General features: G+C 44.0%; 1 protein-coding gene across 1 annotated transcript in view; it reads right to left on the bottom strand.

Annotated features, from left to right (window-relative positions):
* LAMC1 (laminin subunit gamma 1) overlaps nucleotides 1-18,264 on the bottom strand; it is a 124,243-nt gene that overhangs the window by 19,227 nt on the left and 86,752 nt on the right. Inside the window, exons 4-17 of the mRNA XM_045811448.2 lie at nucleotides 17,207-17,373; nucleotides 14,561-14,749; nucleotides 13,666-13,783; nucleotides 13,193-13,291; nucleotides 12,965-13,101; nucleotides 12,270-12,392; nucleotides 11,990-12,179; nucleotides 11,569-11,681; nucleotides 9,332-9,553; nucleotides 9,021-9,209; nucleotides 3,007-3,252; nucleotides 2,370-2,523; nucleotides 1,643-1,785; nucleotides 503-681 (exon numbers count right to left, since the gene is read on the bottom strand). Of these exons, the coding sequence (XP_045667404.2) occupies nucleotides 503-681; nucleotides 1,643-1,785; nucleotides 2,370-2,523; nucleotides 3,007-3,252; nucleotides 9,021-9,209; nucleotides 9,332-9,553; nucleotides 11,569-11,681; nucleotides 11,990-12,179; nucleotides 12,270-12,392; nucleotides 12,965-13,101; nucleotides 13,193-13,291; nucleotides 13,666-13,783; nucleotides 14,561-14,749; nucleotides 17,207-17,373 (2,269 nt within the window). The remainder of the gene's footprint in view (nucleotides 1-502; nucleotides 682-1,642; nucleotides 1,786-2,369; nucleotides 2,524-3,006; nucleotides 3,253-9,020; nucleotides 9,210-9,331; nucleotides 9,554-11,568; nucleotides 11,682-11,989; nucleotides 12,180-12,269; nucleotides 12,393-12,964; nucleotides 13,102-13,192; nucleotides 13,292-13,665; nucleotides 13,784-14,560; nucleotides 14,750-17,206; nucleotides 17,374-18,264) is intronic.

Here is an 18,264-nt window from a genome sequence, read left to right as displayed (position 1 = left end):
TACTTTTAAACAGATAACATGGGTAGTTTTTCTTTATTTCTCTGGCTTCAAAAGAAAAACTATCAAGCCCATTCCTTTGACATTAAACACTACATGTTGAAGATTCTCTCTCCACTTCTGACCTCTCCCTTGCATTTTAGATTGCTTTCCTGATAGCTCCACTCAGCTCTCTGATGGCTATCTCAACTCAACATTCAAAACTGTACTCTTGATTTTCTTCTCTTAAATCTGTCCGCCTGAGTCATCTCCATTTTAATAAACAATGCCTCCTGCTACCTTAACCAAAAAACCCAAGATGCACCCTTGGTGACTCTTTCCCTCTCCTTGCCCCCTCTAATGCCCTGCCCCCCAAACACACATCCTTATTTAATTCAATCCAGGCTTGCCCTTTTGCCCCACTCCTAACCATCATTTGTCCTCTAGAGCTCAGTGCACAGGAAGTACTCAATGTCTACTGAATGAATGAATGAATGAATGAGCGAATGCCCTCTTGACAGCTTACCTTATCCTTTACCAGCCGGTAACATGCTGGACACTCCTGGCAGCCAGGCCAAGACCGATTGTAGAAATAGTTCTCTTCACACTGGTCACAGCGATTTCCCACAAAACCCTGTTTACATTCACAGCGACCATCATCTTTGCACTGGAGTGAGAGAGATCCCTCAGAATGACAGTCACAGGCTGCAGAATAAAGTAAAAAGAGTCTATGATAGAGAAAGGAAGAAGAGTGCATTGTCTTTTAACTCAGATTAATACCAATAAGCGGATGGTACTCTCATTATACATGGATTTTTTTTTTTTTTTGGAAAACCAGGCCAAATTTTGAGAATCTGAATGGTTACATCTGCTCAGTAGAGAAAACAAAAAAATTTAAAGCAAAAGTGAGTTTCAAAGAACAATGTGCATCATCCCTCAGAGGGGACACATTTCATGTTACTTAGTAGTTATAGAAATTAGTCTATTAAACTAATCAGTGCCCTTTTATGCACTTCAAGAATTCTTCTCTACCTTCATCCCTCTGCTTTTAATATTTCTCTCACTAAGGAACTAGAAAACCCAAATGCTAATACACATTTTGCATTATTTTATAGTTTGTTTACCCACTTTGTTCTCTAAACCGGGTCAATGATTTATGCTACATTCCACAGGAGAAATGAAGGAATTCAAAAAGCAAAACACCCAACTGTTCTGAGGTCTAATTCCAGGCCAGTGTTTACGCCAAGGAGAAGCAGATGTGTAAATGTAACCGAACCAAAAGGGCCCCAAGGGGGGGAAGCAACTGCAGCCGGTGAGCCAACCAACAAGCAAGTTGTGAGCAGAGTCTCTCACTGTCTCATTATCTGCTCTGAGAATGTGATCAGTAAAAACGTTTCATTAAGCACAGTGGGAAAGCCTGGTAATCAAAGGGAGACCTTCCTTGGAAAGACAGAAGACTGGAAAAAGAATCAGAAACACGATACACGAAGACGTAAATCAGGTGGCTGCAAAGGAGCTAGAGAAGCTCTCAATCCCCAGTTTTAGAAAAGGAGACTATTCACCGACTAAAGCGTCTGTGACGACTTAGGTACAGCCCCGACTGTCCAAGTCTGTGGTTCTAACTGGAATAGGAAAGATGCAGAGTTCTATGCTCCCAACTCCTTACGTTTGCAGCCTTCGGGTCCAAACCCAAAGTGGTTGACCTCACAGCGCTCACAGTGCTGGCCCGTGACGCCAGGCTGGCACTCACACTGGCCAGTGCGGATGTCACACTGTCCACTGGTAGAACCCAACGCATGGCAGTCGCACCTGAAAATGAACACGTGACATGTCTCCGGTAAGAAACACAGACTCTAAGCAAACCTTTCCCCCGACCCCCGTATTAGAAAACAGAATCTAAAGGGCTATTAAAACAAAATGCTAAGGGTTATTAAGCACCTGAGGTTCAAGTAATTTTCAGGAGTTCTACTCAGAACCTGTTTCTCTAACCTCACCCCCAAACACGGTTATTCCACTCCTGAAACCACTACAAAGGGGCTCTCCAACCTGGCACCACCTCGGTGCTGACCTGGAGCTTTGAAAATAGAAATTCCCAGGCTGCAAGCCCCCGAGGATCTGACTTGGAGCGTCTCACAAAACACCTCACAATGCGCCGTGTTTGAAGGTTGCTCGGGTGACTCTGACGCGGCTAGAGCAGCTCCATTCCGCTCCCCTCCCCCAGCAGCCTCAGCACCACGGTCCAGTACTGCCTCTAAGCGTGCTTTGCCTGAATGAGGCACTCAAATAACTCCTGAACAAAATCAAGGTTACCGTGACAGGTAACCCATAAAATCCATCTCTCACCAAAACAAAAAAGCACAGATTACCGCCAGCAATGGCACCTGGCGTCTCACCTCTCACAGCCCTGCCCACTCTGCAGGTTGTAGAATCCGGGGTCACAGGCTCCACAGTCCCGGCCGGTCACGTGGGGCAGACATTCGCACTGCCCGGTCACAGGGTTACAGCCGCTCTGCTGCTTCGCGGTTCCGTAGGGACTGCACGCACAGGCTAGGGTGGGGACATGGAGACAGCGAGAGATGCGAATCACCTGAGAGAAGTACTAACATATAAACCATACACACAGATTCCTCAGACTTAAGTTGATCCGTGCCATAGCCACTAGTGTCCTGTGGCTTCCGAGTGCTTGCAACATGGCTGGTCTCAAGATGTGCTGTGAATGTGAAACACACACTGGATTTTGAAGGCTTGGTATGGAAAACACAGAACACAGATCTCAAGAATTTTTAACTGATTACTCACTGATAATATGGTAGATGTATTAGGGTAAATATATTATTAAAATCAATTTCACCTATTTATCTTTATTTTAATGTGTCTTTGAGAAAAATTACACAAGCGGTTCATACTACGTGTCTACGGAACAGTGCTGAGTTAGACCAAACATCTGTAAATATTTAAAGAGAGACCACACGATGAATTCTCAGGATAATGAGTACAACTGTGACAGAACCTGGCCACTGGCTGGATTACCTTTGCATTTGTCTGCTGGATTGGGAGCCAGGGGATTTCCAAAAAATCCGTCTTTGCATCGGTCACAGTAGAAGCCAGCAGTGTTATAGATGCATTTCAGGCATTCTCCTGTCAAGCGATTGCAATTTCCAACCGCGTTGGGGTCGATGTTGTCATTGCATTGACAAAGGCGGCAAAGCCTCACAGGGCCGTTTTTACCCAGAGGGTCTCCAAAGTAGCCATCGTCACAGAGCTCACACCTTTTACCTGCACAGGAGACAATCTGATGTTATGAAGGGAAGGCCTCACACATTCCTGGTGCTACCGGACACAACAGTCTGGTTACAAAGTGTCTAGGGGAACCATCACATGTGAGGCAACATGCCACAGCGGCACCAGCCCAGGACAGCAGAGGACCTGGGCTGCAGTCCTGGCACTGTGCCAGAGCAGCGGAGGGACTCTGGGCACATCTCCATTTTGTCATTAGAAAGAGAGCACCTGTTGTGCCTACTGCACTTCAATTGTCCTGAGGATTAACTGACATCATGCATTAAAAGCACTTTGTAAATGAGTCGGGCTCAGGGTTTATTAACCTCCCCGGTCCCAGGGGATGGCACATTCATATGTTTGTTTTGGTTTACGATATTTAAAAAGATGAAGTGCCACTCAATGCCGTAAGTTTCCTATACAACAGAGTAAGCAGGACAATCTTCCTAGAAAAGAAAAGGCATGTGCTAATCCTTATTTGAGCTCTGTCAACTAGGACAGAGTCAGAGAGCATCTTCGAAGAGAACTTAGAGACTGTCATTTGTCTCCAGCTTGTATTATAGCTAAGGGACCAGAGAGGTTAAATAACTTGTCCACAACCAAACAGAATCCAGGACTCTTTCCACATTCTCACTGCTCCTCCTCTTTCTTTTTCCGCTTTCCCATCATTATTAGCTCAAGTTGGAATCCTGACATCTTTGTAGCTTATAGGGGCTTAATTAGCCTAAGCCTTCTGGAGAAATAAAGGTTTGCTCATTTACTCATTTAATGAACATTTGCTGAGCATCTGTTATACATCGGCACTGTTCCAGGCTGTCAGGATGATGGAGTGAACGAGGTAGACAAGAACTCCACTCTCATGAAGCTCACGCTATAGTTGGGGCAGACCAATCCACAGACACATAAAAAGAAAAGATTATTGCAGTTGGGATAAGTATAAATATTAAAACAGAGCAACATGATAGAGTGGCAGGTAAGGGCTACTTCAGATTGGGTATTTAGAGAAAACTCTGTAAAAAGGAGGTATCTGGGATGACAATGGAAAGACAGGGGAAAAAAGCCATGATAATATCCAAGGGAATGTTTCAGAAAAACAAGATGAACTTATGGAAGTAGGAAGAGCCAATCACGTAGGTCACAGCAAAAAAATCTGGTTTAAATTAAAGTGAAATAAGGTGATATTAGAAGGTTTTTAAAGTGATATGCTTGATTCACATTTTTTTTAAAGATTTTATTTATTTATCTGAGAGAGAGAGAACGAGTGGGGGGCAGAGGTAGAAGCAGATTCCCTGCTGAGTGCAGAACCTTGACACAGGGCTTCATCCCAGAACCCCAAGATCATGACCTGAAACAAAGTCAGATGCTTAACTGACTGAGCCACCCAGGTGCCCCTAATTTACATTTTAAAAGGATTATCCTGGCTGCTGTGTGAGAATGGACTGCAGGGAGACCAATCAGGAAGCTATTCTAGGTGAGAGACCATAGTGGTGTGGACCAGGGTGGTGGCAGTGGAGGCAGTGAAAAGCAGTGAGATGTGAGATGGAGTCCATCACACAGCCTGGCTGACTGCTTCCAGGAAATGAAAGAAAGAAGAATAAAGGACTAGCCTAGGATTTTAGCTTGAGCAACTAGGTGGATGGTAGTATTTTCACTGAGATGAACAAGACTGGGGAAGGACAGGATTGGGGTTGGAGAAAAAGAGAAGATATCAAAGATTTAGCTTGCATTTACTTAAATTTGAGATGCCTTTAGCCATCTGACTCAAGAACACAGCAGAAAATAATACAAACACATTCAAATTAGCAAGACCTGAAGAGAGTTAATAAGGATACTATCTATACGAGTGTGGGCAGGGTGTGAGCAATCCTGGGGGACAGTGCAGCACCGGGGTAGTGACTGTGGGGCTCTATCACCTGGGCCTCAGGGGCTGGGTGGAGGGAGCAGTTAACCTGAACCTCACGTGAGAAAGGGCTATTTGCAGAAAGCTAGCTGTCAGGAGCTGAGAACCTTGATAAAGGTCACCAAGCCACAAGGACCCCTCAGAGAGGGGACCTTGGACTAAATACTCTGCCCCACCCTCTTTCCTCTCTCTGATCTCCTATAGGTGCCTCCTGCTGCCTGAACACAAATGGAGGGCCCATGTGATATAGTCCCGTTGGGGTGGAGAGAAATGAAGAAAGGATGTGAAGATGCAAATGGAAGCTTCCAGCCCACCAGCCAAGTGGAGATGGCAAGTAGGTAGCCGGTGCTTGGGAGAGAGCATGGTCACAGCCCAAGATGCAAATCTTTCAGTAAGCACGGAAAGGCTGGTGAAGCTAGAAGACGAGATTTGTTCACCTGAGGGAAGAATACAGATAAAGTTGACATGGAAGTCTCAGGCTGGAGAATCAGAAGTGATGAAAGGAGCCTCAAGAGAAGAAGGAAGGAAGGAGACCCAAGAGAGGGCAGTGTCCCCAAAGGCGAGAGGAGAAACGTCTGGGACGGAGTGAGCAGCCACCAGTGTCCTGCGTTGCTGAGAGACCAGGTCAGAGGAGGGCTGAAAACTGACCCCTGCATTTGGCAAATGGAGACCACCGGTGAGGTGAACAGAATCTGCGGCTGGGGGCAGGCTGGAAGAGGAAGAAACAGGATGCTACGGGCCCTTCACAGTTACCAGCCCCTCACCCAAGATCCTTCTCCAGACCAGGATTAGGACAGCATGTCCTTTTCATCAGATCATTTGGCCATTCTAGATATGATCTATATTTAAAATGCCTTGAAGCCTGTTTTGAATAAAATAATTTTTTTTTTTTAAATCTGGTAGAAAACCTAAAACAGAGCTGCATGGGAGCCCATGGAAAGCTTTCAGGCCAAAATATCTTCTGGCAACAACAGCTAACCTATCCTTTTGTCTCAGAGTCCTTGGTAGGTTCAAGTCCTGAATGTACTATTTACGTGACTTTGGGCAAGTTAGGTACATTTTTTTGCCTTAGCTTTACTTACATCCCCTCCCCACCCCAGGGGAGGTGTTGTTCGTTCTCCTCTAGCCCTCTTATATGTATTCCTTTACCTGAACTAACCACACTGTCTTACAATTATCTGTGTTTCCCTCTGTACTTTTAGCCCCTGAAGAGTAGGGACCATTCCTTATTCGTCTTTGCATTCCCAAAGTCAGGTACTCAAATAAAGGGATGAAAAAAAGAGTATCATCATCATTATTATTAATTTACCTCACAAGATCATTTTAAAGATCAAATGTGAAGCATACCACGTGTGAAGAGCTCAGAGACTATAGGCAGTTATTCCTGTTCTTCAGTAGTCTTCTAAATGAGGAACGTCTATTCGTTATCCAAAAAATATTTGCATTCATTCAACAAGCATACATGTCAGGTGTTATTCTGGGTGTTAGGAATACAAAAGTCAATAGAACAGACAAAAGTCCCTACTGTCATGGAGCTTAACAGGGGCTAGGAGGGGGAAGATGGACAATAAACAAATGAATAAACAGAAAAATATCAAGTGGTTAAAAGTACTATGAAAACAAGAAAGCAGGATATAGGACTAACGAGTGATGGCATCATCTTTCACAGGGTCTACGCTGTTTTTCACGGGACCTCTACCCCCTAGTTAACATCTGCAAGCATACAGCTCACTCCCTTCAAGTCAGGTGATACCTAACAAAACAAATATATCTCACAAGTCTTGTGGGAGAGACATCTGGCTACAAACTAACAAGTTTACAACATTCTGCAAGATCTACAGTACCCTCCATCTCTCCATTATGTATCCCAAGTGGTCTCAACTCACCACTTGTATTATTCAGCACAGCCGCGAGGACATCTCCAATGCTCAACCTAGTCTTATGCTTGCAGTCTACCCGATGGAACAACAGAATGAGCAAAGGGATCGCTCATCAAAACATCCTATTAAGTACGCCTAAGAGTAGGTTCTGCAAGGGGGATGCTTGCTATATGCGATGGCAGCAGAGTGAAAAAGGGTCCTAAAAACCTGAGGTAGTAGTGTGGGGCGGGTTCACTGAGGAAAGCCGTCCTGGGGAAGGGAGGTTTCAAACCAACTCCACGGTAAAGAGAGGAGTTGAACAAGAAAAGTGAGGTTTGGGTGGAACAAGGTGGGGTAAAGCGTTCTAAAAAAAAGAAGCACACTGTACATAATAGGACAGAGTCTGGCTGATCCAGTGGATGACAAGAAGCCCAACATGGCTGCCGCAGAGACCACAAGGGCAACGGTGGGTGGTGGCGAACGAGGTAGGAGAAATCCATCTGGGAGCCTCTGTTGGGCCATTGTTTTAAAACACACATACACAGGGGCGCCTGGGTGGCACAGCGGTTAAGCGTCTGCCTTCGGCTCAGGGCGTGATCCCGGTGTTCTGGGATCGAGCCCCACATCAGGCTCCTCTGCTGAGAGCCTGCTTCTTCCTCTCCCACTCCCCCTGCTTGTGTTCCCTCTCTCACTGGCTGTCTCTCTCTGTCAAATAAATAAATAAATAAAATCTTTAAAAAAAAAAAAACACACATACACAAAGAAAAGAGTAAAAAATCTGAAAGTCTACACTAGTTTCTACTTCTTACTTCCTCAACTACTTTAAACAAATGATTGAATCTCTCTGTGTTGCAATGACCTTGTGCTTAGTATGGGGTCATGGAGTAGTAAAGGGAAGATGGGGTATTTTGATGTTCCCCAAGGATTAAAGAGTGTTTTGATGATGTACAAGAGATACAAATTATTAGCTTAGCTAAGTGGGTTTTTTTGTCTCACTTATTTCCAAGCAGCAATATCTTTTTTTTTTTTTTTTAAGATTTTATTTATTTATTTGACAGAGAGAGAGAGAGACAGCCAGCGAGATAGGGAACACAAGCAGGGGGAGTGGGAGAGGAAGAAGCAGGCTCCCAGCGGAGGAGCCTGATGTGGGGCTCAATCCCAGAATGCCGGGATCATGCCCTGAGCCGAAGGCAGACGCTTAATGACTGAGCCACCCAGGCGCCCCCCAAGCAGCAATAGCTTTTGAAGAAAAAATTTGTAATGGAGTCGAGTGTTACATCAGAAGCCTAGCCAGAACCCCTTCATTACATGGAGGCTGAAGTCAATGGAAAGAGAAATGGTCATCAGTGAGCCTTGGTCTCCTTAGCACAATAGGTCCTTAAGTAGCTAGGAAAGATCTAGTTTCATGTTCTTATCAAAAAGAAAGAAACTCAGAGAATGGGAACAGACGTCTATCCAAAGCTATAAAAATATTTTTTCCCAACTAAATGTGTTGGGCTCTGATGCACTGAAAGGACTATTGAAAGAAAGAATAGAAAGAATTTCAAGAATTTAAAAATTGCTACTTTATATCAAGAATCCCAGGACAGCCCCACAAACTAAAACTCAAGTGTTGGTTCTCGTCTTAGGTGGGAGAGCGTATGGGGGTGGTCATGAGCTCCTCCAGTGACCAGCCATGCAGCTTGGACACGTAACTTCTTATCTCTGTGCCTCAGTGTTCCTGGCTGTGGTATGGGGATAACGGCAGAACCTACCTCATGGGGCTGTGAGGATTACTGAGGCAGAAGGCATACAGTGCTTAGAAAAGTATGTGGCCGTAAACACGTAGCTATTGTTTGTATCTGATATGCAGTCTATGAATCCATAATCAATCTCTTTCATACAAAACTTTTGCCTGCTCAGACAACAGTCATCACTGAGCCAAACAATCTGCAAACCCCCACCGCTCTGCTTCCTGAGGTATTTCTGTAGGATGGAACCCGGAGAGCAGACGGGCAGCGCAAACTCACCAGTGGTGCCGGTAGGACAGCTGGTGCACACCACCTCCTGCGTCTTTGGGACGACGGCGCAGCTCGAGCCCCCGGGGCACGGGCAGGGCTGGCAGTCGGACGAGCTGCCCGAGGTGGAATCGCCATAGTACCCATCGCCGCACCTCTCACAGTGGGGGCCGGCTGTGTTGTCTCTGCAGTCACACACACCTGTTTGGAGAGTGGGTATGAGAAAAAAGGCAAGTGTGCCAGCAAACAGGACCAGGAGCACTTTCCTGCCCGTCCGCTGGGGATGATTTAGGTCTAGCAGCCACCCAAGATCATGGTCTCACCTGTCTCGGGGTCACAGGTCTCACTGTGCCCATTGCAGGTACAAAGCACACACGGGCTGTACGGCCCGAGACTCGGAGTTTCTCTTCTGTAACCCGAGAGGCACATCTCACAAAACTGCCCTCCGTATCCCACAGGACAGGTGCAGGACTCCACCCAAGTGGCAGGCACCCCGGGCCCCGGGCGAGCACTTGTTAGGGTGACATCATCCAGATATCCGGCACCTGTGTATGGTATGGATAAGAGAGTCACTGAACTGGCTTCTGTACTCCAAAAGCTTACAGAAAGTTAATAAAGCCAAAGAGTAATCAGACTCGAAAGTCCAGAGACAATCAGCTATTAGCTTAACTCATCTATTGGAGGAGATTTACTAGAAAACAGCGTTCACGACAGTCATGGGGTACGTGGTGCTAAGGATCGGGAAGGGCAGGGTAGCAAACACATGGTTAAACACACACAACCTGATGTGTGGGATTTGACAGTTGTCTCATTCACCAAGGTGAAAAAGGAAAAGCACTGGACAATACTCTGGGCCAAGAGGAGATCAGAGCAAGAATGGAGGGGACAAGGAGAGTTTAAGTCTGTAGCAATTAAGCAGTGTTTTTGTTCTTCTGCCACGGAAGCAGGCCCTGACTGTAGAGTTCAGGGATAAGAAAGCAGGGAAAGCACCCGCCAACAAGCACCACTCAATTATACTTTTTTGCCCTGCACAAAATAGGAAAAACTGGTAAGTTTTAATACCCAGGGCTACTTTGGCAAATATGCAATTATTCCAAAGCCAGTATGCCATCTATCACAATGCTTCCCTGCTTCCAGAAGAAAATAAAAACAGAGGAAGCCATATATTGGCTTAGACCAGTGGATCATCCAACCCATCAGGGCACGTGATGGCCTCAGCAGGAACATTCCACCAAGTGGCAGTCCTTAATTCCATATTTTCCCATGTTATGAAATATCACCTGCCTTTTATAGAATTCTTAGAAATCGACAACCTCAGGTTGAAGGACACCTCTTTTATGCCTGCTCTGAAGCTAGTTGGTTTTAATATATTTATGGATTTTGTCAACAGATCATGAGCTACACCCATTGGCTAATATGCTTCCAATTCTAACCATTCTTAAGTCTCCCATCCTAAAAAGTATCCTGCCCTTCCCTAAAAAGTTCCTCTAATCTTGTCCCTGCTCTTGAATTATAATCCATCTCTTTTCCTTCCCTTACAGCCAAACTTCTTAAAACAATAAGCTTTACTTTACTTCATCACCTTCAAATTACTTGTCAAAGCCCTGCAACATAACTTCAGTTTCAACACTTCTTTAAAAAAAAAAAAAAAATCACCAATGATTCCTTAGTCCCCTGATCCAAAATCCAATGGCACCATCTTTATAAACCCATTATTTCTCCTCCTTAAAATTCTTTCTTTTCCCCCTTGAGTCTCCATGCATGGCCCTTAGATAACTCTGTTTCTGGGGTTGCACTTTTTTTTGTCTTTTGTCTTATTTCTGAGTTTAAAAATTATACTTTTGTCTTATTTCTGAGTTTAAAAATTATTGCCCATAGGGGATCAATTTTAGATTCCAGAGCTCCAGTCCTAACTTATCCCAGACCATTATTTCTAACAACTTATGAGATATTTTCATCTGGATATTCACGTAGGCATCTCAAAAACCAACACATCCAAGCTGCTAGATACCACTCACAACACCACACCACCAGCCCGACTCTACCCGAACAGCTTGAGCTTTCTACAGAAAAAGGTCCGTGTTAAAAAGAAAAAAAAAAAAATATAGGAAAAGAATTTTTAAGGCGTACTGAAAACAGCTTTGTTTATCTAAATTATAATGAACCTTCACTCAGGAATTCATAATTTTTCATAATTTAGCCAATAGTTTAAAGGGCTTGATAATTACATAGCAATAAATAAAAAGAAATAAGGTTAAGCATGTGAGCCAGCAGAATTACATGTAAGATTCTTAGACTATATTTAGATATAAAGTCCCCTCATTAGGCTTAGTCATTATAAAACAATGCCATTTATTAATGCTAGCAAATTTTCTCTAGGTCCTTGAAAGTGGTTAAACAAATGCATTATTTTTATACATAATTCACATATAATGAGATAATTCATTCCACTTCTTTAGGATCAGTGCTACCGCAGTGGGACTTTAGAGATAAACTTTTGCATTACTGTTGATCCTTTTACCTAATCATCTTAATGTTCTTAAATTATACCATAACTTACTTCTCTCACTATACGTCCCACGGATTTTGATAGAGGTCAAATTGTTTAGGAGCTTCTGAAATTCGAAAGGGGTAAGAGGAGGCCTCCAAGGGTAATCTGTGGCTTCATGGAGCCTAGGGAGAAAGAAAGGACCACGTTAACCTCTATAAGGACAATTCTGGGTGCTGAGAAAGCATTTCTTATGCATTTATGCCGCCAAAAATGCAATGCTCTGACAATCTAACCAAGTCAGAAATGGGTCTGTTGGTTTGACAGTACAACTGGAAAGGGTACAGTAAATAAAGGGAAGGCTTCCTTTTCCAAAGTCACCTTCATAACCAAGACGTTTTTCTTCAACAGCTTGAGGACTGACAAGCTTAGGTAAAGAAACCACTTTTATAATTCTGGTTCAAGTCAGATTTTACAAAGAAGACCTTCTTACCTGAAGACATACTTCACAGTGGTCTCACTCGGATAGGAATTGCCCTGAGCGATCAAGGGCACAGACACTCTCAGGCCAGCTCCCTCGAGCACTAGGTCTTCTGCGGAGAGGCGAGTGTCTCGCCTGTCCACGCGAAAGGAGAAGGAGAGGTTCTGACCATAACTCAACACCTGCTTGCCCAAGAACTTCGCTGGAAAGCAGACACAGTGGTGTGTGAGAACGTGAGAATGAGAGTAAACAGGAGCTCTTTCACTCCAGACTGAGGCCAAGCCTTACTTACCGGGGGCAATGAAGTACCTAGGAAAGTAGCTATCTGAGATGACGGTGATATCCTGCCTCGCAGAGGACCACTCAAGTGACGCTTCAGAGCCATCCCTTTGTTCCACACGCCACCCGTCTTCATCTGCAAGCACAGAATGAAAACACAAGTGCCATCACACTGTGAACATCCTGAATCCAGGTCCTCTATACACCACGAAAATACACAGAAAGTCACCGATAAATATTTTTAAATACATGGATCCTTTGACAATACCTGCATATGCTAGGCCCCTCAAACTGTATTTTGATTTCACATAAGTGTACACTATAGTAAACTCTAAAGCCATAGATTTTCATTAAATTAAAAAGCCAAACAGGGGCGCCTGGGTGGCTCAGTCGGTTGAGCGTCTGCCTTCGGCTCGGGTCATGATCTCAGGGTCCTGGGATCGAGTCCTGTATCAGGCTCTCTGCTAGGTGGGGAGTCTGCTTCTCCCTCTCCCTCTCCCTCTGTGCTCTCTCTCTCTCAAATAAATAAATAAAATCTTAAAAAAATAATAAAAAGCGAAACAAGGAGCCAAACAAAAAAAAATCATGTACATTTAAAAACAAAATGTTGCCACTACCAAAAAATCCTCAAAAAGTTACTGATTTTTTTTAAAAAACTCCAAGTCCAGTCTTGTAATACTGGGAGACAGAAGGCAAGGTCCAAATTACCGATCTGAAAGGTAGAGGTTATAGGATAAACACTGTAGCCAACAGCATTTGTACAGACAGAAGAATGCCCGAAGCAGAAGCAGGGTGTGCAACCCCTAGGATTAGATGATTCCAGATTAAAAAATCCAGGTTTGCATCTGAAACACATAAAGATAAAATCAGGAATTTTTTGGACTTGAAATAGGAGACCAGAAAGAACACAATACAGCCACAGAAAGAACAAGTTACCTCTCACAATTGAAGCCTTCAACGTTGTCTTTGCAAACACATCTTCCTGTTTCAACATTACATTCATCTACGCTGCCAGAAGGATTACAAGAGCATGGCCTGTTGGATGGAAAAAGGAATAAAACAGAGAGAAGAGAAATGAGTAAGAAATTCCACTCTTAAAGTCAGCCTTTTGTTTTATATGTTAACACATTTTTTTAAAAAAGGAATACATAAAAAAGCAAAAGGAGTCCTAAAGTCAGTTTCATATTTGGCTTTGGTTTCAATCAAGGATGCCCGTCACATTTCGATACTAAAAACCCTGCTTCATCTCTGCTACAAGCCAGTCCTGGACCATCATTACCAGCTAGACGTTCTTGACAATTACTATGGGGGAAAATGTGTATACGGCTGCAGACAAGCCACGAGATCTCTTATTCTGGATCAACCACATTTAGATTCTGCCCCCTTTCTCTGGTTTTGAAAAGTCTTACCTGCACCCTGCCTCCGTGAGAGAATGGTATCCGGGCTGGCAACGGTCACACTTATCCCCCATCACGCCCGGCTTGCAGCTACACCTACCATAGCTATCACACTGTGTGCTGAGAGAACCTGAAATTTAAAGAGAAACATAGGGAAAATTAATATGTCAAAAAAAAAAAAAAAAGGTAACTAAAAACAATGCCTGAAACCCAAGATGTAATCTCTAGATGGTTGCAGAGAGAAGAAAGATCAAATTTTAAAACCTAATTGTCTCAAAACCGTATCCTTTCAAGCCATAACATTTGAACTTTCTAGACACACCCCCTGCTCATCAGTGTTGAAAAACAAGTCACTCTGCACCCAGGGATAGACTGGTCACTTCTCTGGGGGCAAGCCCGGGCTCCTGAGGGCCCAGGTCGAGAATTTATGTATCTACACGCACAACACAGTAAGGGTCAAACTCTTGAAAGAGTAGAGCAGACTCAGAGCGCTCTACATCTCTGAACACACACAACGTACTGAGAAAGCTCAGCCCTTTGAGGATCGTAAACCAAACAAAATCATTAACGAGGAAGAACTCACGAAGCAGCTAACCTTTTCCAGTCAAAGTTCAAATAGTCTGTAGGATCAGGTTACTAATTATTTACACAAAACCATTACTCAGGCCAACCCCACACTTATTTATACACACCAGAAAATCATTGGAAAGTTTAACTTGGTTAAACAGAGTGGAGGTGGGGGGTCAGGGAGAGCCTGAGTCATTTGCCTGGGACAAGAGTGTGCACACTTCCACTCTTCACCAGCACGGACGCCTAGGAAGCAGAACTTTGTTTTCTGGGGGGACAGGGAGTACTGATTTTGTCTTTCTAATCCATCGGGCTGAGGCTGGCATTGCCTGTCACTCACCCACAGGACTACAGTGACAGGGAGAGCAGGCTTCGTTGTTCCCAAGGCGGAAGAAATTCTCCCGGCATCTCTCGCAGTTGGCGCCATCTGTGTTACCCTGGCAGTTGGTACAGTGGCCGCCGTGGCCGGTGGACCGGTATAGTTCGGGGTCAAAGTAGCACTCCTGTGATCGGCCATTACACTCACAGGCTGTGGGCCAAAACGTACGGGTTAAGTCAAATCCTTCGATGAACAGCATTTCAAAAGACTCTAAGAAACCAAACCACGCACGTCTCTGTGGCACAGCGGGTGGTAGAAGAAGAACACCCACTTGGTGCGTTGTTCATTTGAAAACAAAAACAGGAGGTCAATAAAGGGTTTATAGATAGCCAGGCTATCAGTTTACTGGGAGATGTTCTTATCAAAATCAATGCCATCGTAAAATACAAGGAATTCCTGTACTTAGGAATCTCCAGGCAACTGTTTATATACAAGTGAAAGGCAAGTCAAATTGCAAATTTTCTGAATCTTTATCCTTCGTTCTAATACCAACTCCAACGACAGGGGCCAGTTTATATTCAGGCTTTCATTTACCTTAACTTTTTGGGCCCCAGACGATTGAAAATGTTAAGACACTAACTTTCGAAGTGCCAGATTGCTTGCAAGGCCAGACTGGCATCACCTGACACACGTGGGTTAAAATTAGTGCCTCCGTGGAAAGAGGCAGCACTGAAGGGAGATCTAGCTTCACCAGACACATCCATCTCCCGGGGAGCCTCAGTGCCAACTGGGTTCTGTATTAAGTAACTGCGTTCCCTGCAGAGCATAATATATTGTAAGGACAAGTATACATAGTTACAGAACTTCTTTTCTATATTTATAGTAAGTTTATTTTCTTAGAATTACTGATTTCACACAAAGTACAGGCAGTATCTTGAGCACTAAATACAGTTTTATTTGATTTCAGATAAACCAGGTTGTTTTAAAAAAATGTTTGAATATCTATTTTTTCTTTCCTGTTACCTCCCCTTCTTTACAATCAGTTCTTTCGCAGTATTATACTTGAAAGCTTTTTAGAAACTTGAACCATTGGCACCAAAAATTAGAGTTGTGTTAAGTAACTCGGAGCACTCCCTTTCTCTTCTTCATTAGCTATTTCTTCTCTTCCCTCAGCCTCCCTAGATCATCCCGCACATCCCACCCCGGCCAAACCCAGCCCATCCCCACCTAAATGGTTTGGTGCTCTGGGACTCTGAAGCAGAACAGTCCCCTTGTCTACACTGTCCTAACCCACCGGTAAAGCAGACGCTCTGTCTCCTTCACTATCAACGAGGAAGAGAGAAGGCTGTCACGTTCTCTCCTCCAACCCCAGCATCCTGACAATACTGTCGTACTGTCCCAACCTCCAGATACTTCACTCTTCGAAGTGCTGAAGGGACCCAAGGAGGAAGGCAAACTGATTTAATTTGTCATCTAAGTCCTTTAGAAACGGTATTCAGCTCATTTGCCAACCCCGGAACATTTTCACAACGTTCTCGGGGAGACTCAAGATATGACCCCATTGCTAAGCAAAATACTTTTCAAACACATGTACATTTATTGAAATGTCACATCTTTGGCACATTTTACTGTTTCTGTTAAGACCTTTATCATGTGGCTTCTCACACTGGCTATTCAGTAAAAGAACTGAAGTTCAAGCAAGCGCCTAGAATTCTAAAGGAGGCTGTACAATTTATCTTCATATCTGAGGTGTGCTAAGGAAAAGGAAATATAAGAAAATCTGCTCTAGGCAACTAACAAAAATAGTCACGAGTCACGATACTGGTCATTTCTCAAGGTTTCTGCCAATCATTCCAGTGAGTTCAGAGCATCTCTCTTATTCCTTTATCAAGAGTATATGATAAGAAGTATTTATAAGGTCATAAAAAATTATAGCTGCTTTAAAAGTTTCTTATTTTTAAGTCCTTGACAAAGCATGATGACATAGTTTCCTGGTTCCTTTCTCTTGAAGCTTCTTTCTCTATCTGTTCAGAATAAACAAGCCACGACGAAGGGATAAAACAATGTGCAATCTTCTTCCTTTTATCCTTTTCTAGAAATACGAGGATCTACTTTCCTTCCCAAAGCCACCCACCTCTGTACGGAAGGACTAGGAAAATTCTCCCGGCTGTGCTCTTTAGTGAAATAAAGGAAGGATAATTTTGAGAAATAATCTTTGGAATGGCAGTCTTAGTCTAGAACTCAACGCACCAAATACATGGTCATCAATGACCCTGACTGCTTCAGTAAATGACCGTTGGTAGGAAAATATTTTAACATGCAGCAAAGACAGGACTAGAGAAACCGTATTTTATAGTAGGCTACACTGGCCTGGCCCTCGGATCTAAGTGAAGTTCCAAACCTTGGAGCTGCTGCTCCCACTCTGGTATGTGTGTCCATGAAGCAAACACAAAATGAACATACTTTGTATTCACAGCCAGCTGCCTTCATCTATGATTTTCCTCTGATGTGCATGTGGTTTACCATTCTATGCTCTCCAATTACGGAAGAAGCTCTGCCTTTCAGAGTTCTCCTTTCAAGGAGGAACAGAAGGAAGTCACCCATTCCTGCTGCCCACTCTGGAAGTCCTCAAGATAATTTAACAGACTGAGGCCAAGGGGCACTCACGCAGGCATTCGCTGGCGCTCTCGGCAGTTGCCCTCCTCCACGGCCGGTCGTTGAAGAAAGGCAGACACTTTTCACAGTCTACCCCGTAAGTATTATGTTTGCAATTACACACCAGCTTGTCAAATTCATTCTTCACACACTCACTTGCATGCCCGTTGCATTTACACCTGGGAAGAGAACAGACACTCAAAAATGTGAAACGGCCACCAGGTCCCAGAAATGGATGCTGAAAAATGATGTACAAAGAGAACTAAACACAACCCCAGAATGGTTTTGTTTCTAGTTTTACCATTCAAGACTGGAAACTGAGGAACTAAGCAAAATTAAGTAATGACTGTTTGAGTTTTCAGATAGGAAGGAAAATTAAACAAGCAAAACATCTTTATTTAATAGGGGATGGGGCATTAACCAGACATGAGAAGAAAGTCTCTAGCAATTTCGGAGGCTTCTACAATTTCTAGGATCACTTCCCAAAGTCAACTGTGTGTGTCAAGCAGCAGCCAAGTGTGGAGGTTAAGCAGAGCAAGGACCTTGAAGCCCGGTTGCATGGATCTGGGACCTGCCCTGTGACCTACCGATGTCACTTAACCTCTGTGCCTTACCCGTAAGATAGGGATGATGACAATGTGAATTTCACGGGGTTACTGGGAGGATCGAGAAGCTGCTTTATTCATGTGCCCAGGATTGTGCAGGCACACCATAAGTCAAAGATTAGGTCACAGCTGTTATCTGTCATAATGATTTTAAAGTATCCCGAGCTGAAGGTAGTAAGGGCCGTTCAGCACCTCACCACCATATGCAACTCTGGTAGCCTGATACTCCCTCTGGTTGTTTGGGGCAAGAATCCCCGACGGACTCCTAGATGCAGGGACAGTCATAAACTAAGGACTCATGGAAATGCCCATGAATACTGAAACAGGATCTGGTGGCCGGATGTTTCCCTCGCTGGCTTCCTTAAAGACAGAATCAGGCCCGTAGCTCCCACCCCTACTTTGTAATACATTTCAAACCTTTCTGAAACCTCTACAGTATACCGGATGAATCCCAAATTCATCTCC

This window comes from Ursus americanus, chromosome 2 (assembly GCF_024610735.1).
Source record: "Ursus americanus isolate L20-20 chromosome 2, mUrsAme1.1.p, whole genome shotgun sequence".
NCBI lineage: Eukaryota > Metazoa > Chordata > Mammalia > Carnivora > Ursidae > Ursus > Ursus americanus.
Note: the sequence above shows the minus strand (reverse complement) of the source record. Positions and strands in the feature narration are given on the sequence as shown.